The following is a 27,297-nucleotide window of genomic DNA, read 5'->3' on the forward strand; positions in this document are numbered from 1 at the left end:
CGTGCTCAAGATGTTCATCTTTTCATCAGAATCGTTTTCTCTTGACTACTGCCATAATCTTGCATTTATGATCATTTAAAGAGAAGTGCCATTCACGGGGCAAGACTAATCAATCCGAGATGAGCATCGCTGATCTGAAAACGGCGCACTCGAAGGCTGCGAAGCCACATGTCTGATTGTATAATTCTGTCCCTGTATACGATAACCTACCAACCGTTGTTTTTAGGATATAACAAACATTTGTTAATTGCGTATGTTGCTGACTGACATCAAGAAGAGTGTAATAATAGCAGTTCCAAAGACGTCAGATGCTGACACGTGTGTGTACTACCGAGCAATCAGTTTTGTTAATTACGGTTGGAAAATACTGACACAAATCATTTGCAGAAGAATGAAAAATCTTGGAATAACTGACCACGGGGAACATCAGTTTGGATTCTGGAGAAATGCAGGAACACATGAGGCAAAACTGACCCTATGACTTGTCTTAGTATATAGGTCAAGGAAAGCCAAACCTACAAAAAAAATGGTTCAAATGGCTCTGAGCACAATGGGACTCAACTGCTGTGGTCATAAGTCCCCTAGAACTTAGAACTACTTAAACCTAACTAACCTAAGGACATCACACACATCCATGCCCGAGACAGGATTCGAACCTGCGACCGTAGCGGTCGTGCGGTTCCAGACTGTAGCGCCTTTAACCGCTCGGCCACTCCGGCCGGCCAAACCTACATTTACAGCATTTGTAGACTTATAGAAATCTTTTGACAATGTTTACTCGAATACTCTCTGGGTAATTCTGAGGATAGGCCACGATTTTCCAGTCTTCTAGAGTTCAACCGATACGGCCACGAGCCAAGGAGAGGCGCTGCAGGCGATGTTGTGCTGTTAGCAGAGGCACTCGCGTCTGTCCTCTGCGGCCGTAACACATTAACGACATATTTCGCCGCACTGTCCTGACAGATAAGTTCGTCATACGTCCCACACTGATTTCCGCGGCTATTTCACGCAGTGCTTCTTGTCTGCCAGCACTGACGCCAACGCAGCTGCTCTCGATCGTTAAGCGAAGGCCGTCGGCGGCTGTGTTGTCCGTGGTGATTTCGTATTCTCGGCGCACTCTCGACACTTTGGATCTCGGAATGTTGAATCCGTTAACGATTTCCGAAATGGAAGCTCCAGCCACCACTCTGCGTTCAAAGTCTGTGAATTCCTACCGGCCGGAGTGGCCGTGCGGTTCTAGGCGCTGCAGTCTGGAGCCGAGCGACCGCTAGGGTCGCAGGCTCGAATCCTGCCTCGGGCATGGATGTGTGTGATGTCCTTAGGTTAGTTAGGTTTAATTAGTTCTAAGTTCTAGGCGACTGATGACCTCAGAAGTTAAGTCGCATAGTGCTCAGAGCCATTTGAAGACATTCGTTAATTCCTGCAGTGCCGCCATAATAATGTCGGAAACCTTTTCACATGAATCACCTGAACACACATGACTGCTCCACCAATGCACTGCCCCTTTATACCTGGTGTAGGCGACACTACCGCACATCGTTTTCACTTGACTTTTTTTTCACCTTAGTGTTATCTGCTGTCGTTGCTGATGTGCTCGTCTGTGTAAAATGTGTCGTGAGAGTTGTCTGCAGCTGCTTTTTGGGCCTGCGTGATTCGCCTGTCTGCTTCCAGCTGCACCTGCACACGGAAGGGCTGCACACCCTGGAGCCGTTCGTCCCGCTGAAGCTGCTGCCCAAGGAAGTGGGGGGCGAGGGGGAGACCCTGGAGGCTATCAGAGGTGGGTCCTCTGTCTACAACACAGTTCATTCTAAGTCCAACCATAGTCTTTTAGACAAGGAAACGGTACTTATTTAGTCGGAGTAGCCGAGCGGTTCTAGGCGCTACAGTCTGGAACCGCGCAACCGCTACGGTCGCAGGTTCGAATCCTGCCTCGGCCATGGATGTGTGTGACGTCCTTAGGTTAGGTTTAAGTAGTTCTAAGTCGACTCAGATGTTAAGTCCCATAGTGCTCAGAGCCATTTTTTTTTCTGCTAGTGCGACTATGATTAAATGCACAGGTCAAGTTCATAGCCTCGCAGCACACACAGACTAAAGTTTCTTCGAATAACTATTAACCCATACTGGCTTAGTAGACATATCGTCCGCATACGACACGATGAATCACAAAACGTTTGCCGGAAAGGCTCTGCACGATTTTATTAGATTACTGAGGGGTTGGAATGATGATGATGATGAGCGTTTGGCGTCATTGGCCGGGAGGCCCCTCGCGGGGCAGGTCCGGCCGCCTCGGCGCAGGTCTTATTACATTCGGCGCCACATTGGCCGACCTGCACGCCGGATGGGGATGAAATGATGATGAACACAACACAACACCCAGTCCCTGAGCGGAGAAAATCTCCGACCCAGCCGGGAATCGAACCCGGGCCCGGAGGACGGCAATCCGTCACGCTGACCACTCAGCTACTGGGGCGGACAGGGGTTGGAATAATTCCTAGTAAACGTAAATCAGGGAGAGATGGCACGCATTTCCGAAATTCCTTATATAACGTCCAATGATGCAATTTTAGTAAAACTTTTTTTGTACAACTAAACAAACCACTTGTCCATGACATACAGTTTTACCAGCAAATCATCTTTACATTGTGGCGTCTATCCCCTAACTCATTCTGTGGGTGATATGCCACAAGCTAAAAACCGCAACGCTACCCCTTTTTTTTTAATCAAAACCTGTATACACACACTCATTCTCATAAATTAAAGGCCCGCATCTCGTGGTCGTGCGGTAGCGTTCTCGCTTCCCACGCCCGGGTTCCCGGGTTCGATTCCCGGCGGGGTCAGGGACTTTCTCTGCCTCGTGATGGCTGGGTGTTGTGTGCTGTCCTTAGGTTAGTTAGGTTTAAGTAGTTTTAAGTTCTAGGGGACTGATGACCATAGATGTTAAGTCCCATAGTGCTCAGAGCCATTTTTTTTCATAAATTAAGGATAATTGCAGAATGTGGTGCCACACAACGTGGCACTACACAAAACTGGCGCTAATAGCATAGGCACATAGGGAACACACACGACACAGATCTGTAAGTCCACAGTATTGGTGATAAGTTGAGAAAACCGTCGTGAAACACATGTGCTACAGCACGCCACTGTTTCCTGCGCATGTAACCCGACATCAATATGGGATATGATCACCATGCACACGTACACAGGCCGCACAACTGGTTGGCATACTCTGGATCAGGTGGTCGAGCAGCTGCTGGGGTCAGTGGAATGCACCTCACAGTTCTCCGGGCGAATAAACCACGTCTGTTCAGTCGTCTGTAGATTGTGTGTCTGGAGACAACTGTTCCAGTGGCTGCGGTAAGGTCCCGAGCAAGGCTACCTGCAGTACTCCGTGGCCGTCTGCGGGCACTGACGGTGAGATAACGGTCTTGTTGTGGTGTCGTACACTGTGGACGTCCCGTACTGTAGCGCCTGGACACGTTTCCTGTCAGCTGGAATCATTGCCATAAGCTTGAGATCACACTTTGTGGCATACGAAGCGCCCGCGCTACGACCTGCTGTGTTTGACCACCCTCCAGTCGCCCTAGTATTCTACCCGTCATAACGTCATCAATATGTGTTCTTTGAGTCATTTTCAACACACAGTCTCCATTAGCACGTCTGAAAACGTCTGGACACTTACTCGCTGCACCGTACTCTGACATGCATCAACAGACCTCTGCTTATGTGGACTTCTGCCATCGCCACCGTGTGACGACCACAGGTCAAATGCACGGCATGCTCAGATCCCGAGGTGATTTAAACCCGCAAACCGCCCACCAGACTGTTGTTTCACCATGTAACAGCATTATCCTTAATTTACGGGCATCAAGATATCATTTAAAAAGATAGTGTTAACACTTGATTGTTTTTTCTTCATGCCACAACATACTGATAGCCGTGTATATACATATAGATAAAGAAGAAACTACCAAGTGTTAACAATCCTTTTTAAATGATGTATATGCAATTAGTTTAGGTAACTAGTTAGTTATTGATAGTTGAAAACGTTAAAACTTTATTTAACACACTCATTAAATCCTGGTGAAATATTAAATCCGAAACAAAAGTAAGATTTACAAACTTAGTTCATTTGGTTTTCTGTCTTTTTCTCGGCCACAATCGATACAAACCATATCAAAAATTGTGCAGTCTTCATGTAACCAAATCTTACAAGTAGCGCATCATAACGAATCTTTTTTTTCAGGTATAATCCTCCGCACTGCTTACACTAACCTAGCGATACATTTATGATGCTTTTGTGTCGTCATCCGGGTCGTTGAGATAGTGAAACGCTGTGCATGCTGTAACACCTCCGTTTTCATCCCGACCTGATCTGATCGAATAGCAGTCCAATATTTATTATTAACATGACCGCGAACCTAATGGGGCTGGTAATCGGAATTGACTGCTACGGAAGTTGTTACTTTCCAGTTCGTTCTGCTCAATACTATAATTCTGAATGTCTGGTTGTGGTGTCACCGCCAGACACCACACTTGCTAGGTGGTAGCTTCAAATCGGCCGCGGTCCATTAGTACATGTCGGACCCGCGTGTCGCCACTGTCAGTAATTGCAGACCGAGCGCCACCACACGGCAGGTCTAGAGAGACGTACTAGGACTCGTCCCCAGTTTTACGGACGACTTTGCTAGCGACTACACTGACGAAGCCTTTCTCTCATTTGCCGAGAGACAGTTAGAATAGCCTTCAGCTAAGTCCATGGCTACGACCTAGCAAGGCGCCATTAACCATATCTAGAGAGAGTCTCACTTGTATCATCAAGAATGCTGTATACAAATGATGGGTTAAAGTTAAGTATTCCAGCAGCTACGTACTTTTCTTTATAGCATTCATTACGTATCCTGTTTCAGACCTACCGCCCACCTGCGTGAGTTGACGCGTGCATTTCGGCCTCCTCTTGCAACACAGTGTTGGCTCTTCTGCCAACACTACACTGGTAATGAGGAACACCAACACAGTTTTACTAATTACGAACTTATATTCTTCTCAAAACACAAAAAATGAGACAGCCACTGCCTTCGTCATACGTATCTAATTACGGCTAATCTCAGCACAGGCTTTCTTCATTTTCCATTATCGTCACACGCTAATCCATCACTGCATCCAACACTGCAATCCAAGGTTAGGCCGGCGCGGTAGACGCGAAACCAAATATCGGCACTAGTAACGTCACTGGTCACTTTCGTAATGATACTTCATCACTTTCCCGGTATTAATCCATTACACAGGGGTCTAACCACGGCGATGGCGACACCCTTCTCCGTTAAAGCCCTGTATTTCAACAATGGCCTTCACACACACACCACTCTGGCGCAACTCATCACTCGATCTCGCAACACGTCACAATCGATTGTTCGTCCTATCGACCTGTGCCGAGTGCAAAGTTATAGTAGGGGCCTACGGATCCCTTACAATGCTACGTCATTTGAACGAAAATACCAACAAAACGTGAATGTTTTCACCTATTTAAAACTGTTATTTGATTTGCGCGGCAAGTAGCCCAAATGAATAATTGCGCATATGTACTGGATTTTATTGCGGTATGTATCCCGATCTGCAGGGGGGAGACGCCGCATCTTATAAATTCACGACCTTGATTGCTAAGCTGGCCGCATTTGGATTAGGACACGCCAAATGGAACTTATTGTTAATACAACTATTCAAAGATACCGAAATACACTACTGACCATTAAAATTGCTACACCACAAAGATGATGTGCTACAGACGCTAAATTTAACCGACAGGAAGAAGATGTTGTGATATGAAAATGATTAGCTTTTCAGAGCATTCACACAAGGTCGGCACCGGTGACGACAACTACTCGTATCTTCGTAGCCATGTTGTGCGACATCTTTGAGGAGTATTTATGCAAATGCGGGAAAAGATTGAAATGGTTTTGGTAGGAGCACAGCACTTGATATCTCGTACTCAGCGGCTTTCTGCGTGGAAGGTGCCCCTTCATGTACTGATGGACAATCAGTTCGCACTGCCTCCTTCCCCTCCCACTGTCCTTCCTGTGTCACCATCCATAATACCAATTCCAGTACCTTCTACCCTACCGCAGGTGTGACCCCCTTTCTCATCTCCTTTATCTCCTGTACACCGCCGATATGCCCAAACGACCCCACGTGTCCATCTCCTACACTATACTGACGACACCGTCTTCCTTGCCCTCTGTCTCAGCCTTCTACAGTCCCAGCGCTCCCTCCAAACTCACCTAGAGCAGTGCACTGGTCGGTACAACTAGTGGCTCCTTCGAGTCAATCCTACCAAAGCACAGGCAATCATTGTAGGATGTACCACCCCCTCCTTCCGGTTCCATGATTTCTACCTCACCATCTACGACCGCCCTATCCAACTTACCCCCACCTTGAAATACCTTGACCTCACCCTTCACCATCACCTCACCAGGGTTTCCCATCTCCTTAACATTCAACACAAAACCTACATTAGACTCCAACTCCTAATACTCCTGTCCGGCCAGACATTGCCACTGCATCCTTCCATCATCCAGTATACCTACTAATCCTTGATTCGTCTCATCCTTTGTTATGCCAGCGTAGCTTAGATTTCTGCCCTGCCCAGATTCTATAAAGCCCTCCAAATCCTTGAACGCCATGGACTCTGCCACACCTTCTGTATCTGCCTCCCATCCCCCACAAGTATCCTCTGACACCATCCCCTTCCCAGATCTTCCCGCCAGCCGCGGTGGTCTAGCGGTTATAGGCGCTCAGTCCGGAACCGCGCGACTGCTACGGTCGCAGGTTCGAATCCTGCCTCGGGCATGGATGTGTGTGATGTCCTTAGGTTAGTTAGGTTTAAGTAGTTCTAAGTTCTAGGGGACTGATGACCTACGATGTTAAGTCCCATAGTGCTCAGAGCCATTTGAACCATTTGAACCAGATCTTCCCCTTTCCTCAAACACATCCACACCTTCATTAATTAAAACTTCCGGGCTGAATTGCCGTGGTCCATATATAAAACTGTTTCTCCTTCCTGACGTTTCGTTGCCTACTGCGGGCAACATCTTCCGAGGTGAGTCGGCGACTGGCTGCTAGGCGCTGGAGGTCCCACTTATACAGAGCGCTTAGATGGCGCCACCACTCATCACGTGCTTTCGACTTTGAAACTATCTCTGGCTAGTGCCGTCTCTCTCGATTATAGGTCACTTCGTTGGTACAGAGTCGACCGCCATATCTTGTCTACTTTTAATCCTTCTTCTTTTTTTATTAAAATTAATTTCGTGCTTTTAGATCTCTATAGCTTCTCTATACATGCGGGTACAATAGTGTGAGGTCCTAGCTATCACGTTTGTCTCACTAAATTTTATTTCGTGATCACCGTCTTTGAAAACGTGTTCTGCTACAGCTGATTTGTCAATCTGTCCCAATCTACAGTTCCTTGTGTGTTCCGTTAGGTGGGTATTAACACTCCTTTTAGTTGTTCCAATATAAACCATGCCACAGCTACACGGAATTTTATACACACCTGGGGTATGTTATGACATCCACACCTTGTTCATCATCCTCAGACTCGCCCTCCCCCCCCAATTCCCTGTTGTCTTCTGCCATCTCTACCCCCCAGCCTGTTGCTGCACCTTTACTGTGGTGTCTCGCCCTCTATTCATTATCCTTTTCCTACACAACTTCCAGCGCCTACCCCTCCCAGTAGATGAGCTTCCTACCAACTCTAATGCCACCTTTCCCCTCCCCCTCCTCAGGGCTCCCTGTCCCCTCCTCTTCCCTCCCCCTGAGCAGTTTTTCCTCTCTCCTCCGCCCCCTCCTTTCCAGTGCACCCCTTCTGTATCTCTGTGCTCCCTCCTGCCTTGCCATCCCTCTCCATCTCCCACCCCACTCGTCTTCTGCCCTTGGTGTACCCCCTGTCCCCCTTGGTTTTTGTCCCACTCCAGTCCCCCTCCCCCTCTGCCCCTCCAGTCACTCTTTTCCCTCCTCTCAGGCCTTCCCTCCCTCAGCAGGTCCCTCCTGGCAGATTTTACTCTTTTGGGTCGGTGTTCTGTTTCATGCACTGGTTTTCAAGTTTCATCGTTCTGGAGTATTTTAGTACTGCGGCCAACCTTTAACTTGTGCATGTGACTTCGGTATATTTTACATGTTACACATATTGCCAACTGTGTTTTTTTTAACTTTATGTGGGCTTTCTTTCGCTGTCCCACATGTACATCTCCGTGTATGTGTATATTTTAACCCCCACTAGCACCTCTTACTATTTTCGTAACTCCCATTTTATCGCCTTTTATATGTATCGTTTTCATCTTTTTAATAAACGTATCACTCGGCTGAAGAGCGGCGGATTGTGCTGCTGCAAGCCCTCCCATTCCCATTTGGGGCAGGGGAATGAAATCACAATAAAAAAAAAGGTAGTTCACATTGCCTCCTTCCTCTCCCTCTGTCCTTCCTGTATCACCATTGATAATACCAATGCCCTTACCTTCTATCCTAATGCAGCTGTGCCCTAGGGCTCCATCCTTTCTCATCTCCTATATCTCCTGGACACCGCTGATGTGCCCAAACCACCTGCACCCATCCATCTCCTTCAACACGCTGATGACACTATCTTCCTTGCCTTCTGTCCTAACCTTCAATGGACCCAGCACTCCCACCAAACTGACCTAGACCAGTTTATTGCTTGCTGCAATCAGTGGCTCCTTTGACACAATCCTTCCAAAACAAAGGCAGTCATTATAGGATGTACCACCCTCTCCTTCCGGCTCCATAATTTGTTCCTCACTACCTATGACTCTCCTATCCAACTTACCCCCAGCTTGAAATACCTTGGCCTCACCCTTGACTGTCACATCACCTAGGTTTCCCATTCCCTTAACATCCAATGCAAAGCCCACAGTAGACTTCACCTCCTGAAACTCCTGTCAGGCCAGACACAGGGATTGCGCCCTTCCACCATCCTTCATACCTAAAAATCGTCGAAAAAATCGTCGACCCATCCATCCTTTGTTACGCCATTGTTGCCTGGATCTCCTCACCTCCTAAATTCTATAAAGCCCACCAAATTCTTGAACTCCATGCACTCCCCCTGCTTTTCATATCCGTCTCCCATCCCCCACCATGAATCCTCTATGACCTCATCCTTTTCCCACATCTCCTCTTTTCCCTTGAACACATGCATATTCTCTACACCAACTGTCGCCTTGATCCCCATCAACCTCTAGTGTCTCCTTTCCTCTCCACTCCCTGCCTGCTGCGGGCCTCTACCAATGTATCCCACCCTCTCTCCATCTCCACACCTTCTATCTGCCCTCCCAAAGAAACTTGCAGCATCTCCCCATCCCAGATGATATGCTTCGCCCCGATATTTATCCTTCCTTCCAATTCTGACCCTTCTCCCTAAGGCTTCCTCTTCTTTCTCTCCTCCCTTGCTGGTTCCTCCCTCATACCTCCCTCCCCTTCCCTCTTCCCAGTCCTTGTACTCCTTCCTGCGCTTTCCCCTCCCCCACCCTCCCAATCTCCTGCCTCTTGGTGTGCTACCAGCTCCCCCCTTCCTGCCTCCTCTCTTCCCCCTGACCTCCTTCTCTCTTTCCTCTCTCCCCCCTCTCTGACCTCCACTCCCTTGGCAGGTCCTTCCTATTTTACTCCAGGTATTTTGTCTTGGTTTGGTGCTTGCCGCGCTGTGTATTTAACATAAATGCAGTGTGTGTTCAGTGTCGTCATCCCGTACTGTGAAAGCCGTTTTTAATTGTTCTCTTCGTCCAGCCAGTGTTTATGTGCTAGATCTTCGTCGAATGTCATTTCAGTTATATGTGGGTTTTATGTAAATGGTGTCTCGTCAAACTACTTCTATTTTGCATATTTTAACTCCAATTTGTTTACCCTTCTCATGCGTAAACTATATATTTTAACCCCATGTTTTACGTATGTAGCACTCTCCTGTGATATTTCATACAGCCCATATAGGGCAGGGGTATGAAATTACGACAAAGAAGAAGAAAGACAGTCAGTTTTAGTCATTGACGACGATGATGGAGGAGTATCATCGAAAACTCGGAATTTTATCCAAATTTGACGCGGCAGGCGAACTGAGAACTTTTTGTGCAAGGACTCCATGACGGAAAACTGCGGATACCCAGAACGTTGATACAACCATATGAAACTGTAAGAAATGTCCTTCTCTAGGATTTTGTTCAACTCGCACATCTCATTGACCTGAATGTCAGACATGCCGTCGAAACATTGACCCTTCACGCGAATTTCTGACTTTGTTGCTCTGTGGTAGATTCGTACTGGTAAAACCAAGTTTAATCACCTGTGATGATTTTTCACAACAATGTTCATACACTACTGCTTCACGTCTGTTAATTAACGTGGACTAACTTATAGCTGACTGGTGGAATGCACATCTGTTGTTAACAGTTGTTACTTCAAGCTGTCACCGCAGTCGCTGACGTTGCTTATACGCCAGGAATAAAATCTGTTTTTTTTTGGACTGACAGAGTATACTCTTTGCCGCAAGACAGTGTGCCTGCTAGAACACTGTTCAGACTATCGAGGGTGACTTTCTGATGTGTGCAGAAAATCGAATAGTGTATAGACGATGACGAAGAAACTCTACAGGCTGCGAACAATTTTTGTCTTCCTGAAACTCCAATATAAAGACACCTTCCGTTACTTTTCAGTTATTCACGAGTGGCAAGTCAGAAGAACGTAACACTAACAGATATGTGTTCAGCGTTGTTGCATGGATCTGGAACAATTCGTCCAAAGCAAAAACAGTTGGACAAACAGAAATTTCAAGTCAAATAGTGTGGGAAGGGAAGAGGGAGAAGCTGTGAAGTTGTTTCCCAACACGGCAGCCATTTTAGACGTCTTCATCCCAGGATGAGACTCGTCATTTTCGGATGGAAAGGGGATATCAAACGGAGGAGGCACCATTGTTTTTCTCGTGTAATTCTCTGCCTGTTTAATACGTGGCACTTTCCAGCAGGCTACAAGAAGATTGTGTGGATCTAGTAATTAGTGATGAGGTACTAAATCTAATTACGGGAAAACGAAACTTGTCGTATAATGCTTCTGAAAGAACGGGTCTGCTGAGATCACGTCTTGGAGGACCAAGGAGTAGTCAACTACGTAATGTAGGGATTTGTTTGTGCGAGTTGGGGAGATAACAACTGTACAGGGTGTCCCACTTAAAATCGGTACGCCTGACGCCCAAGATTCAAGTAACAATAAACTAACTAAAAAGGAATAGATAAAAGTGACGTTAAATGTAGTGGACTGGCCAGACAGCCAATCCACTATGACCGGTAGCCGAAAGGCACGCGTTTAAGCTCACGCAGGCTGGCGTGAGGTCTGGAACAGGTCAGAGAAATAAGACTAGCAAAACAGGAGGTAACTGGTAGAATACTTAACTTTAATCCACAATTGGCGAACATCGGTCTGACGGTACATGCTTCACAAGATACATAGCAAAGGATAAATGCGCCTTGCTAGGTCGTAGCAAATGACGTAGCTGAAGGCTATGCTAACTATCGTCTCGGCAAATGAGAGCGTAATTTGTCAGTGAACCATCGCTAGCAACGTCGACTGTACAACTGGGGCGAGTGCTAGTATGTCTCTCTAGACCTGCCGTGTGGCGGCGCTCGGTCTGCAATCACTGACAATGGCGACACGCGGGTCCGTCGTATACTAGCGGACCGCGGCCGATTTAAAGGCTACCACCTAGCAAGTGTGGTGTCTGGCGGTGACACCACATTAAAAACATTTAGTTATCTATGCATGCAGAGTCTCGCGGCGATAACATTGAATAAAATGTTCTCGGGTTTCCAACCGCGTCAATTGCTTAAAACTACACGAGCTTTCGGCCAAGCACTCCTTGGCCATTGTCAAGTGTTATGACTGCCAGTGGGCTCTTGGTGTGCCCTTATGAAGAGGGCACATGGAACGCCGACTCAAAACATGCCCATATATGGCAATGTCACGGGCACCAGTGACGTCACAGCCGGCAGCTAGCGAATATAAGGGCGCACCAACAGCCCACTGGCAGTCATAACACTTGACAATGGCCAAGGAGTGCTTGGCCGAAAGCTCGTGTAGTTTTAAGCAATTGACGTGGTTAGAAACCCGAGAACATTTAGTTATCTGTTTATAAGAGGTACTGAAAATGCTGGCCATGGTCATCCAGGCATCGCTAACTTCGTGTGATGGCGTTACCGGCAACACGTGTAATTCTTCAGGCATGATGTTGTTAATTTCTCTAGTGATGTTCCGTTTCACATCGTCTATCGTGTAAGGATTGTTAGCATGCACTTGCTTTTTAGTGCGCCCCATAAATAAAAATCACACACCAGGGATCTTGGGGCCAGAGGCCTCTCTTCAGGGAAGACATTGATGACGTGCGCCATACTGCATGTGTGAGCTGTTGCTCCATCTTGCTGGAACACTGCCTACCGCTTGCCTGCAATTGTTAACTGTGCACAGCAAGAGTCAAAGATCTCTGAATATGTGCCATCGTTTAAGGTATGACTGAAAAGTATAGGGCCAACAATGCGCATGCTAGACGACAGACTCCAGACACCTATATTCTTTCAGTGGAGAGGACCGAGCTAGGTGGTGAAGTGGTTAGCACACTGGCCTCGTTCCTCAGGACGACGGTTCAAACCCGCGTCCAGCCATCCAGATTTAGGTCTTCCACGATTTCGCTAAATCGCTCCAGGCAAATGCCAGGATTGTTCCTTTGTAAGGTCACGGCCGATTATCTCCCCCACCATTGACATTGTCCGAGCTCGTGTTCCGTTTCCAATGACCTCGATGTCGACGGAACGTTACACTCAATCCTCCTTCCTTCCTTGAGTGGAGAGGTTCTTTATGCCGAATGTTTGGGTTGTCCTGCGACTAGTAACTGAAAATCTAGAGTTTATGTAATCTGACACATGTAACCAGGCCTCATCTGACATGAAGTGAAGCAAGGAGTCCAAGTACACAGTTAAAATAATGACCTCATGCTCCTGTTCCTCAAATTTCAACTCTTGCACGACACTCACATTTCGCCTTTTAGTACACAATGACACAGTGTACGAGATATACCGACGTGCTGTGATAACCTTCTCATCAGCTTGCAGGGACTTCTCGTAATGTCCATATGAATTCTATGTATAGCTTCCGGGGTCGCCACTGTCGCTCGCCTATTCCCCTGCACATTCTGAACGGATCCTACAGCCATCCATTCCTTGTACACGTCTTGAATAGTGCTGGTCGTGGGGGTTTCCTACCACGGTACTTGTATTGAAACATTTCCCTACATTCGTTGATGGACCTTGTCTGTGTAACACTCCATAATATCAATTCGTTGTTGAAATGAAAACTGTTCCAATTCTGTAAAAACTGAACAATACGAGCTTCTCACAACTGACTCACCAACACACAGCTTCACTCAACTTTGGAATAAAGTACATTGCAACCAGCTTTCGAGACACTGTTGCCACTTCACAAGCAGTTCGACTAGAGATGATTAACCTGTACGTGAGGCTTTCCTGTATTATGTGTGACAAGTTCTACAAGGAGACCAAACCTTGAGAACAGTGAGCCTATTCAGACCTGGGTGGCCTGCAATAATTGAGCAGAAATGAAGAGGCTTCTTAGGAAAGACTAGTGTCGAGTGGTGCAACAAACCAGTTTTCGGACTAAGACTACGGCGACGGCGACACCAACAACAACTGTTATCATCCTGGAAACATCCCCCAGGCTGTGGCTAAGCCATGTCTCCGCAATATCCTCTCTTTCAGGAGTGCTAGTTGTGCAATGTTCGCAGGAGAGCGTCTGGAAGTTTGGAAGGTAGGAGACGAGGTACTGGCAGAAGTAAAACTGTGAGGACGAGGCATGAGTCGTGCTTGGGCAGCTCAGATGGTAGAGCACTTGCCCGCGAAAGGCAAAGGTCCCGAGTTCGAGTCTCGGTCCGGCACACAGTTTTAATCTGCCAGGAAGTTTCAACAACTGTTATGCTCATAAACAAACAATAATCGACAACTCCTTTTCGATTGCTGCAGACTGCCTCTGGTGCAAGCTACCTACCTTACCCGCACCACGCAGTAGCATGTTGCCTGCAAGAAAAGGCCGAATCATTTCCTTTTGTCAAACCTGTAACGTTTCCTTAAGCAGTCAACATATATACGGCAAGTCCTCAGTGTCAAACGGAAAACAAATGCTTACAGTTTGCCCAATTTAAGCTCCACAGTCTTTTCATTTCTTCGCAGAAATCCTCTTCCTCCTCCCTTCATTGGTTGCGGTCGGTCATGTTCTATCATGTTTCTATCCGTATTCAGTCCTTTCCTCAACGCCCCACAGAAGTGATAAGTCATTCGACAACGACATGCAGATATACAGATGTCGGTAGTACCGCGTACACAAGGCAAGGGTAGTGCATCGACGGAGCTGTCAACTGTACTTATGTGATCCATGTGAAAATGTTTCCGACGTCATTGTGAATTAACAGACTGAGCACAGGAAGGTACTTGGAGCTAGGAGCATCGGACATTTCATTTCGGAGATAGGGAATTCAGTATTCCGAGATCCACATTGTCAAGAGCGTGCAAGGCGTTACCTCTCACGACGGACAACGCTGTGGACGACGGCCTTCACTTACGACCGTTTGTGTAGAGTTGTCAGTGCTAACAGACAAGCAGCACTGCGTGAAATAACCGCAGACATCAATGTGGTACGTACGATGGACGTATCCGTTACGAGAGTGCAGCGAAATTTGACGTTACTGGCCTATGGCACAGACGACCAACGCGAGTGCCTTTTGTTAACAGCCTGCAGCGCCTCTCCTGGACTCATGACTGTGTAGATGGGACCCTAGACGACCGGAAAACAGTGGCCTGGCCAGATGAGTTCAGATTTTACACTCATGCTTATAATTTAAGGATAATTGCAGAACGTGGTGCCACACAACGTGGCAGTACACAAGTCTGGTGCTAATAGCATAGGCACATGGGGAAAACACATGACAGATATTTGTAAGACCACGGTATTGGTGATAAGTTGGGAAAACCGTCGTCCCGAAACACATGTGCTACAAAACGCCACTTTTTCCTGTGCATGTACCCCAATATCAGGATGGGATATGCACAATAACACAGGCTGCACAACGGATTGGCATACTCTGGATCAGGTGGTCGAACAGCTGCTGGGGTATAGACTCCCATTGATGCACCAGTGCCTGACGGAGCTCCTGAAGTGTCCTAGGGGTTTGAAGACGTGCAGCGATACGTCGACCGAGAGTATCCCAGACGTGCTCGATAGGGTTTAGGTATGAAGAACAGGCAGGCCACTCCATTCGCCTGATATCTTCTGTTTCAAGGTACTCCTTCACGATGGCAGCTCGGTGGGGCGTTATCATCCATCAGTAGGAAGGTGGGGCCCACTGCACCCCTGAAAAGGCACACATACTGGTGCAAAATGGCGTCCCGATACACCTGACCTGTTACAGTTCCTCTGTCAAAGACACGCAGGGTTGTACATACACCAATCATAATCCCAACCCACATCATCAAACCACGACCTCCATACAGGTCCCTTTCAAGGGCATTAAAGCGTTGGTATCTGATTCCTGGTTCACGCCAGATGAAAATCCGGCGGCAATCACTGCTGAGAATATACCTGGACTCATCCGTGAACATAACCTGGGATTACTGTTCCAATGACCATGAACTGTGTTCTTGACACCACGCTTTACGGGCTCTCCTGTGACCAGGGATCAGTGGAATGTACCTTGCAGGTCTCCGGGCGAAAAAACCATGTCTGTTCAGTCGCCTGTAGACCATGTGTCTGGAGACAACTGTTCTAGTGGCTGCGGTATGGTCCCGAGCAAGGCTACCTGCAGTACTCCGTGGTTGTCTGCGGGTTCTGACGGTGAGATACCAGTCTTGTTGTGGTGTTGTACACTGTGGACGTCCCGTACTGTAGCGCATGGACACGTTTCCTGTCTGCTGGAATCGTTGCCATAATCTTGAGATCACACTTTGTGGCAGACGGAGGGCCCGTGCTACGACCTACTGTGTTTGACCAGCCTCCAGTCACCCTAGTATTCTACCCGTCATAACGTCATCAATATGTGTTCTCTGCGCCATTTTCAACACACAGTCACCATCAGCAAGTCTGAAAACGTCTGGACACTTATTCGCTGCACCGTACTCTGACATGCACCAATATACCTCTGCGTATGTGGACTGCTGCCAGCGCCACCGTGCGACGACCGCAGGGTCAATTCACCGCATGGTCATACCCTGAGGTGGTTTAAACCCGCAAACCGCCCACCAGAGCATTGTTTCACCATGTATCAGCATTATCCTTAATTTATGGACATGAGTGTGGTTCATAACAACTGATGGTAGGTTCGAGTGTGTCGCAGCCCCCACGAAGCTATGGACCCAGGTTGTCAACAAGGCGAAATGATGGCGGTGGCTCCATAATGTTATCATCTGTGTTTATATCGAATGGTCTGACTCCTCTGATTACATTCGGCTACTTGGAGATCATTTTCATGAATAAATGTTCCTAAAGAACAATGCGCCATGTCATTGGCCATAATTGTTCGCGATTGTTTCAAAGAACATTCTGGACAGTTCTAGAGAATGATTTGGCAACCGAGACTGCCCGACTGAGACCCATCGAAATTTAGTCAGTTTGTACACGAATCCTGCACCGGCAACAGTTTTACAATTATGTTCGGCTGTAGAGGGAACATGGCTGTGTGTTTTTGCTGCCAACCTACAATGACTTACTGAGTCGGACCACGTCGAGTTGCTTCGATACACCAGGCAAAACGTGGTCCGACGCCATTTTAGGAGGTATCCAAACACTTTTCTCATACGTTAGTATTGCTACAAATGCCGAAAGTTCAAATCCAACTGCCCGTAATTTGGTTTTCTTATCGTTTTACTTCTCGTAAACTGTATTATTTTCTACAGCAGATATTACACTTTACATCAGACAACAAACACTTCTAAGCACTGAATTTTATATTACATGTACACGGCTATTACAAATGATTGAAGCGATTTCATAAATTCACTGTAGCTCCATTCATTGACATATTGTCACGACACACTACAGATACGTAGATAAACTCATAAAGTTTTGTTCGGCTGAAGCTGCACTTCAGGTTTCTGCCGCCAGAGCGCTAGAGAGCGCAGTGAGACAAAATGGCGACAGGAGCCGAGAAAGCGTATGTCGTGCTTGAAATGCACTCACATCAGTCAGTCATAACAGTGCAACGACACTTCAGGACGAAGTTCAAAAAAGATCCACCAACTGCTAACTCCATTTGGCGATGGTATGCGCAGTTTAAAGCTTCTGGATGCCTCTGTAAGGGGAAATCAACGGGTCGGCCTGCAGTGAGCGAAGAAACGGTTGAACGCGTGCGGGCAAGTTTCACGCATAGTGATGTGAAAGATTCAGTGTTTAAACCTCCTCTACCAAGAAACGTGCCAGAACTGCGAGGTCGCATCAACAATGCTTTCGAACTCATTGATGGGGACATGCTGCGGCGAGTGTGAGAGGAACTTGATTATCGGCTTGATGTCTGCCGAATCACTAAAGGGGCACATATCGAACATTTGTGAATGCCTAAAAAAAAACTTTTTGAGTTTTTGTATGTGTGTGCAAAGCATTGTGAAAATATCTCAAATAATAAAGTTATTGTAGAGCTGTGAAATCGCTTCAATCATTTGTAATAACCCTGTATATGAACTACCGTCATGTACAACATGAAGCGTGCTTGGATAGATATAACAAAGGCCTAAGGGCCATAATTTTGCCCAGATAAATAAATGAAGAAGAAATAGTAAATGAAAATGTTTCACACAAAATCACATTGCATGAAGGCTGTGGAAAACATCGCACAAATTAAACATCACTATTAAAATGTCATATCAAGGTAAATCACATTTGTGACTTTGGTATCGTATATTTATTTATCTAATGTCATCAGATTATGATTTTCAAATACTGTCTTTCATGGGAACAGTATTCTATACACTCCTGCAAATGGAAAAAAGAACACATTGACACCGGTGTATCAGACCCACCATACTTGCTCCGGACACTGCGAGAGGGCTGTACAAGCAATGATCACACGCACGGCACAGCGGACACACCAGGAACCGCGGTGTTGGCCGTCGAATGGCGCTAGCTGCGCAGCATTTGTGCACCGCCGCCGTCAGTGTCAGCCAGTTTGCCTTGGCATACGGAGCTCCTTCGCAGTCTTTAACACTGGTAGCATGCCGCGACAGCGTGGACGTGAACCGTATGTGCAGTTGACGGACTTTGAGCGAGGGCGTATAGTGGGCATGCGGGAGGCCGGGTGGACGTACCGCCGAATTGCTCAACACGTGGGGCGTGAGGTCTCCACAGTACATCCATGTTGTCGCCAGTGGTCGACGGAAGGTGCACGTGCCCGTCGAACTGGGACCGGACCGCAGCGACGCACGGATGCACGCCAAGACCGTAGGATCCTACGCAGTGCCGTAGGGGACCGCACCGCCACTTCCCAGCAAATTAGGGACACTGTTGCTCCTGGGGTATCGGCGAGGACCATTCGCAACCGTCTCCATGAAGCTGGGCTACGGTCCCGCACACCGTTAGGCCGTCTCCGCTCACGCCCCAACATCGTGCAGCCCGCCTCCAGTGGTGTCGCGACAGGCGTGAATGGAGGGACGAATGGAGACGTGTCGTCTTCAGCGATGAGAGTCGCTTCTGCCTTGGTGCCAATGATGGTCGTATGCGTGTTTGGCGCCGTGCAGGTGAGCGCCACAATCAGGACTGCATACGACCGAGGCACACAGGGCCAACACCCGGCATCATGGTGTGGGGAGCGATCTCCTACACTGGCCGTACACCACTGGTGATCGTCGAGGGGACACTGAATAGTGCACGGTACATCCAAACCGTCATCGAACCCATCGTTCTACCATTCCTAGACCGGCAAGGGAACTTGCTGTTCCAACTGGACAATGCACGTCCGCATGTATCCCGTGCCACCCAACGTGCTCTAGAAGGTGTAAGTCAACTACCCTGGCCAGCAAGATCTCCGGATCTGTCCCCCATTGAGCATGTTTGGAACTGGATGAAGCGTCGTCTCACGCGGTCTGCACGTCCAGCACGAACGCTGGTCCAACTGAGGCGCCAGGTGGAAATGGCATGGCAAGCCGTTCCACAGGACTACATCCAGCATCTCTACGATCGTCTCCATGGGAGAATAGCAGCCTGCATTGCTGCGAAAGGTGGATATACACTGTACTAGTGCCGACATTGTGCATGCTCTGTTGGCTGTGTCTATGTGCCTGTGGTTCTGTCAGTGTGATCATGTGATGTATCTGACCCCAGGAATGTGTCAATAAAGTTTCCCCCTCCTGGGACAATGAATTCACGGTGTTCTTATTTCAATTTCCAGGAGTGTACATACAATACTTTTTACACCACATTTCATTAAGTATTACGAAGCTAATCCAAGAAGTAAAGTTACAAGAATTTTTGAATTACAAAAATTGAATTTACTTTAATAAAATTATATACATTATAGTATAGGTCTACCATTATTTTTCCACATAATCACCATTTACTTCAATACATTTTGTCATCCGTGGGCGGGATTTTTTGACGTCTCCGGTCGCCTATTTCGGTCAGTTCTTCGCTTCGATTTTCACCTCGTCGTCGTCGTAAAAGTGTTTTCCACGAAGGTGTTCCTTTGATTTAGTGAAGAGATGATAGTCACTAGGGCTGTGATAGGTGAGCTTAAAACATCCCAACGACACGAAATCAACAGCTCTAACAGCTCTTGTGTTGCATGAGTAGTATGCGGACGTGTGTTCTCATAAAGATACAGACTCCCTTTGTCATCATCCTGCGACGTTTGTTTTTTGTGGTTCTGCGAAGTTTTTTCACTGTCTCACGATATCTTGCAGCAATTATTTTTTCAGCTCTTTCCAAATAATCTGCGAGCAGTACCCCCTTTCTGTCGGAAAACACTGAAACCACGATTTTCCTCGCTGTTTTCTCAGTTCTGAAGTTTTTGGTTGAAGGAGAATGGATATGGCACCACCGCATTGATTGCTCTCTGGAGTGCGATGATAAGCCCGAGTTCCAACTCCTGTCACTGTAGGGCCGAGAAAAGCCTCGCCTTCATTCTCAAAACGGTCAAGAAATTCGTGAGCGGCACTGACACTATTCGTTTTGGGTGCTTCGGGAAGCATCTTGGGTACCCATTGCGTACACAACAGTTCGTGAAATATTTGGACAAACTGCATGCAGGTCGTCAATTGTCGAACGGCGAAAGAATATGTTTTTCAATTTTCTGCACCACATCATCAGTCACAACTCACGGCCTTCCACTTCTGTCTTCATCGTGAATTTCCAGCCTTCCAAATTTGTAATTCCGTACCCATGTTGCCTTGACATTACTGCCTCTAGATAAATTTAAACAATTTCGCGATGAATCACAACGGCGTTCATGCCCTGAGCATTTAGATAACGAATTACAGCGCCCGTGTCGGCTGAAGTTGGAATGAGAAAGCCCAATTCTAACAGTCACCACAACAGTAATCGACGAGCTACTGCTTCTTGAGAATGGTCGTTCCTTCCGCTGGAATCCGCTACACGGCAGTCGTACCAACTTCTCCCACGGACATTCCATGCTAAACCTACACTACTGGCCATTAAAATTGCTACACCACGAAGATGACGTGCTACAGACGCGAAATTTAACCGACAGGAATATGATGCTGTGATATGCAAATGATCAGCTTTTCAGAGCATTCACACAAGGTTGGCGTCGGTGGCGACACCTACAACGTGCTCACATGAGGAAAGTTTCCAACCGATTTCTCATACACAAACAGCAGTTGACCGGCGTTGCCTGGTGAAACGTTGTTGTGATGCCTCGTGTAAGGAGGAGAAATGCGTGCCATCACGTTTCCGACTTTGATAGAGGTCGGATTGTAGCCTATCGCGATTGCGGTTCATCGTATCGCGACATTGCTGCTCGCGTTGCTCGAGATCCAATGATTGTTAGCAGAATATGGAATCAATGGGTTCAGGAGGATAATACGGAACGCCTTGCTGGATCCCAGCGGCCTCGAATCACTAGCAGTCGAGATGATGGGCATCTTATCCTCACGGCTGTAACGGATCGTGCAGCCACGTCTCGAACCCTGAGTCAACAGATAGGGACGCTTGCAAGACAACAACCAACTGCACGAACAGTTCGACGATGTTTGCAGCAGCACGGACTATCAGCTCGGAGACCATGGCTGCGGCTACCCTTGATGCTGCATCACAGACAGGAGCGCTTGTGATGGTGTACTCAACGGCGAACCTGGGTGCACGAGTGGCAAAACGTCATTTTTTCGGGTGAATCCCGGTTCTGTTCACAGCATCATGATGGTCGCATCCTTGTTTGGCGACATCGCGGTGAACGCACACTGGAAGCGTGTATTCGTCATCGCCATACTGGCGTATCACCCGGCGTGATGGTATGGGGTGGATTTGGTTACACGTCTCGGTCACCTCTTGGTCGCATTGACGGCACTTTGAACAGTGGACGTTACATTTCAAATGTGTTACGACCCGTGGCTCTACCCTTCATTCGATCCCTGCGAAACCCTACATTTCAGCAGGATAATGCACGACCGCATGTTGCAGGTCCTGTATGGGTCTTTCTGGATTCAGAAATTGTTCGACTGCTACCCTGGCCAGCACATTCTCCAGATCTCTCACCAACTGGAAACGTCTGGTCAATGGTGGCCGAGCAACTGGCTCGTCACAATACGCCAGTCAGTACTCTTGATGAACTGTGGTATCGTGTTGAAGCTGCATGGGCAGCTGTACCTGGACACGCCATCCAAGCTCTGTTTGACTCAATGCCCAGTCGTATCAAGGCCGTTATTACGGCCAGAGGCGGTTGTTCTGAGTACTGATTTCTCAGGATCTATGAACCCAAATTGGGTGAAAATGTAATCAGATGTCAGTTTCAATATCTTTGTCCAATGAATACCCGTTCATCATGTGCATTTCTTCTTGGTGTAGCAATTTTAATGGCCAGTAGTGTGCTAGTACTAATACCACTAATGATAACAATAATAATAATATCCGTGACAACAGATAAATCCAGTCATCATTGGTCAAAAGTCAGATACTATGACACGGTAAGTTCTAAGATAGAAATGTTCAGATAGACTCCCCCAGCTAATGACTGAGGGGGGTAAGGAGGGACAGATGTCTCAAAACGTGACATGCTGACGTTAAGGTGAATACACCACATTAGTCACACACAGTTGTAAATACTGCACTGATTTCATTATCGTTTGGTTTTAGGTCCCGTTTTCGTTGCCCAATAATTATTCATTTGTAAAATGTATAACAGATCTGTCCAAAACTGCCTATTGATGTGTGAGCGTTATATCATAGGCTGTTTGCAGAAGCTGAATTCCTGAAATTGCACTGATTATTGTGTCCTGTCTGCTTCCAGAGAAGACGATGGAAGTGGTGAAGGCAAACCGTGACTTCCTGGTGGAGGAGGAGAAGCGGCGTGTGGACGAGTCCCGGCGGCAGGGGAAGCCGAAAGCCGGGACCCCGGAGACCCTGTACGGCGTGGAGGGGTCGTTCAAGAAGCTGGACATTGACTGACCGCACAGTGCAGCAGCGTACGACTGGACAGCAGCATCTACCGTCAGGTGCTGACCAACTTCCCATCAGCCCAGGGCATGGGGTTACCTCCATTACCATGACTGGTGACGGATTAGTTATAGCAATAGCAATGGTGTTTGTACAAGTATGGATGCCGCCTCACAGAAAGACGTGTGCAGGCCTCTTGGTATTGCTGTTAGCGTTAGGATGTATTATTGTGAAGCTTATGTGTACATTACTACTATGGTTGAATGCAAAAACGTCAACTGCAGACATTATTTTGCTTCCACATTTCTCTAGCTATACTATAGACAGCATTTTTTTCACATTACTATCCTTACTCTAAATTTTCAGTTTTGTTACCTATCAAGACACACACCACCTTATGTTCTGTACTCACCTCTTATGATCGCTGTTATTTACAATTGAACAACTACTTTTCTCCACGATTTTTGTCAAGATTCTTCCTATTATATGTTACTTATTTGTATAATTACTACCTAAAATAAAAAATTTTAGTTAAAAATTGGAATTATATCTCATTTTTATTTCATCTTATAAATCCACTTTTAGGTTCATCCTTTGTATCACAGACTCCTCCTGCAGTTTTCTTCCATTTTCTGTTGATACTAAAAATTTATTTGATATTTGTTTTAGTTTGTGTGTGATATGAAACATAATAAAAGTATGTTATATTCCATGAAAATTCATGGCATTAGTACAAGATATTTACAACGTTATTGAGGGAAAAGAGTGAATAATTTCCTATATGTTTAGTTCTCCTAACAATAAACATGGTATTTCCTGCTTACAGCTATCAAATCACTTCTTACTGTAATTGCAATTTAGTAAGCTGCACATTTTAAAGCAAAAATTTCGATGTAAAGATGTACACAGACATAAACAGACCTACTATTGCAAATGACAAGCTAGTTTGAATGGTGTCAGGGTTACACATTAATAAACGATACCAAAACCTTTATAGTAAGAAATTAAAATTTACAGATGGGTTACATGCGTTGGAAATGTTTCGAAATGCGAGTGTATTTTTTCATGGGTGCACATTTTTGTTTGTGATTTTTGCTTCATAATCTACATCTACATACATACTCCGCAATGCACCATACGGTTCGTGGCGGAGGGTACCTCGTACCACAACTAGCATCTTCTCTCCCTGTTCCACTCCCAAACAGAACGAGGGAAAAATGACTGCCTATATGCCTCTGTACTAGTCCTAATCTCTCTTATTTTATCTTTGTGGTCTTTCCGCGAAATGTAAGTTGGCGGAAGTAAAAGTGTACTGCAGTCAGCCTCAAATGCTGGTTCTCTAAATTCCCTCAGTAGCGATTCACGAAAGGAACGCCTCCTTTCCTCTAGAGACTCCCACCCGAGTTCCTGAAGCATTTCCGTAACACTCGCGTGATAATCAAACCTACCAGTAACAAATCTAGCAGCCCACCTCTGAATTGCTTCTATGTCCTCCCTCAATCCGACCTGATACGGATCCCAAACGCTCGATCAGTACTCAAGAATAGGTCGTATTAATGTTTTATATGCGGTCTCCTTTACAGATGAACCACATCTTCCCAAAATTCTACCAATGAACCGAAGACGACTATCCGCTTTCCCCACAACTGCCATTACATGCTTGTCCCACTTCATAGCGCTCTGCAATGTTACGCCCAAATATTTAATCGACGTGACTGTGTCATAATGAGGAATATTCGAAAATTAAATCATAATAAACGGAAGCTTTTGACACCAGAACAGCAGAAATTAACGTCCTTAATAACTACATGAAGGTTGTGAATGTATCCTACATCAAAATAATCATGAGATTGTTAGCACTGCAGTCTCTGGGCAATTCTGGGATATTTAAATTACATAAAATAAAAAAATAAAAATTCACGTCATTCAACATATCTCATATGTTATTGGACACTTTCTTTGAGTTGTTAAGGCTGTACACCTGGTTGCTTAGGAAGGAGTTAAAATTTGCGATGTCTGAAGATGGGTGTGATCCCGAAACGCGTAACATGTTCTAATAAAAGAGCCAATTGAACATCTCATGACTTTATTGCGATTGTACAGCATTGGTTGCCAATTATTAACATAAAAATGTTCGCATGTCTCAGACGGGATTTTACGTCCTGTATATCATACTGATAATAGTTATGAGAGTTCTCTATGTAGTACTGAACAATAGCACCGCAATTACAGACGAACCACAATAAAATTGCGTAAATTTGTAGTAAAACTAACTGTAGGTAATATACTATGTAAGACCATCTAATTTTGCATTGTTTAAGTCACTCCTGCTTGTGGTGTCTTTCTTCCATCCTTGATGTTCACATCCCTTTATCCAAAGCGGTCTTACGAGAATTTCATCGTCGTTTCTCCATGAAAATCCGTCTAAATTCCTGGAGCATGTCTCTCACACTTTCCTATGGATTCGTGTTGCAGCCATTATCATAAATTTTATACTTGGTTTACTACAGTTCCTTCCAATGCTCCTACACCTATAATTTGCGCCAACAATATCATTGTCCTCGAACAAAGAACGTGAAAGTAGTTCGCATGGATATCGCAATGGAAGGTTTGTGTGCAATAAATAGCGTTAATAAGATATGTATTCTGGAGACAAGTCTCACTGCAGTTACATTGGATTCCTCCCAACATAGAAAACTGCTCTCTAGTTTCTACTTTGTGCCTAGGTGGTTGCGGTATACAGATAAATTCATAAAATTCCATGACGAAAGGAATACATTATTAAGGTGCTCTTTGTGACTCCACTGTGTTGTTAGATTTTTTTCCCACTAAGAACTAGAACGTGTACCATATGCTCTTGTGTGATGTTGACTGTGTAACGGTATTCTCCGACGTGTCTTCAGGATTATGAGAAGACCCCACTGTGCTTCTGCAAGTTGGGAAGCAGTTCGCCGCTGCTGTGTAGCCGTTACAGCACTTTCTCCTGTATAAGCACCCTCACAGTTCAGCAGAAATGGGAGGTGAGATGTGCAGTTTCTGGTGAACGTACTTTTGATGTGTAGTAAGCCTGCATACAATACATTGTGAAGACTATGTGATATCATTGTTAATCCGTGTCCCTGCGTATGGGGCAATGGGAGAATGGATGTGTATTTGTTGGGACAAAGTTAGTGTTTCTGGCTTCTGGTTGGTGTTAAATTCAGTGTGCACTGTCTCAATATGACAACATGCAGTGTTTTTTTTTTAATTTCTTTTTTTTTAATGGAAGTAATGTTCCTGGTTTACTCTATTCTACAACATAATGACGGTTGGTCTTTAGATGTCTTAGATAAACACTTTCAGGCTGGGCGTTTGCTTCGGGCGTCAGCGTTTGCTGTCCACATGCCCCTCCATATCCGCATCCAGTGGAACCTGTGGGCTGAGGATGACACGGCGGTCGGTCGGTAACGTTGGGTCATCATAGTCTGTTTGGGCGGAGTTTAGTTTTGTTTTGTTTTATTAGACAAACCGGCATCCTCCAACAAGGCACACGCTGGGAGGTGTCGTGTGGGATCCATGAGAGATAGGGGCCCCACAACGAACTTGTGACGTCACACTAGTTGGCTTGTTCGCCACAAATGCAAACGCTTGGTTTCATTCAGGGTCTAGGGAAAATTATCGTGTAATTTAAAAGATACCAACTAAGCGTCTTAAATTCGTTGTGTGCTATCGTGAGCTTACATGCACTTAAATCCTTAGTCAAGAATTAGCATACTCTTCTGAAATACTTATTTGATCCCCGCCACTGATGGCTGCTGGCAAGACCTTCAATGTCACAGAATGTGACGTCCATGCCACTGCCTGTTTCTTGTGGGCCTTAGTGTGGCGTAGGTGACGCGAGTCAGCGTCATGGTGCGACTGACATACGGCACCCTGTAATACAACGGTGTTTAAATATTCCTTTTCCCCCATCTACACTCGACGGTAACGAATGTTTGACAACTATACAGACTGCAATAGTGGGCTATTCATGTTTAAAGTATGACAACCAGCAGACTTGCTCTCGGTTTAAACTTGAGGTAAGCTGATTTTCTCACAATTTGAACTTTTGGTAGCTGGTGTGGAGAGGTAAATTGTTTACACTGAAATCTCAGAGGGGGTGTGGGGGGTTGATGAAGCATGTTGTTGTTGTGGTCTTCAGTCCCGAGACTGGTTTGATGCAGCTCTCCATGCTACTCTATCCTGTGCAAGCTTCTTCATCTCCCAGTACCTACTGCAACCTACATCCTTCTGAATCTGCTTAGTGTATTCATCTCTTGGTCTCCCCCTACGATTTTTACCCTCCACGCTGCCCTCCAGTAGTAAACTGGTGAACCGTCGATGCCTCAGAACATGTCCTACCAACCGATCCCTTCTTCTAGTCAAGTAGTGCCACAAACTTCTCTTCTCCCCAATCCTATTCAAAACTTCCTCATTAGTTATGTGATCTACCCATCTAATCTTCAGCATTCTTCTGTAGCACCACATTTTGAAAGCTTCTATTCTCTTCTTGTCCAAACTATTTATCGTCCATGTTTCACCTCCATACATGGCTACACTCCATACAAATACTTTCAGAAATGA

The 27,297-nt window shown here is 46.2% G+C and overlaps 1 protein-coding gene across 4 annotated transcripts in view; it reads left to right on the forward strand.

Annotated features, from left to right (window-relative positions):
* The window catches only part of LOC126106820 (retinol-binding protein pinta-like), a 250,567-nt gene extending 227,347 nt beyond the window's left edge, over positions 1 to 23,220 (forward strand). For all 4 annotated transcript variants that reach the window (XM_049913212.1, XM_049913213.1, XM_049913214.1 and 1 more), the window contains 2 exons: positions 1,672 to 1,777; positions 22,550 to 23,220. In XM_049913212.1, the coding sequence (XP_049769169.1) occupies positions 1,672 to 1,777; positions 22,550 to 22,707 (264 nt within the window). In that variant the 3' untranslated portion in view covers positions 22,708 to 23,220. The remainder of the gene's footprint in view (positions 1 to 1,671; positions 1,778 to 22,549) is intronic.
* Positions 23,221 to 27,297: the final 4,077 nt, after the last annotated feature.

The sequence above is a fragment of the Schistocerca cancellata genome, chromosome 10 (genome assembly GCF_023864275.1).
Source record: "Schistocerca cancellata isolate TAMUIC-IGC-003103 chromosome 10, iqSchCanc2.1, whole genome shotgun sequence".
NCBI lineage: Eukaryota > Metazoa > Arthropoda > Insecta > Orthoptera > Acrididae > Schistocerca > Schistocerca cancellata.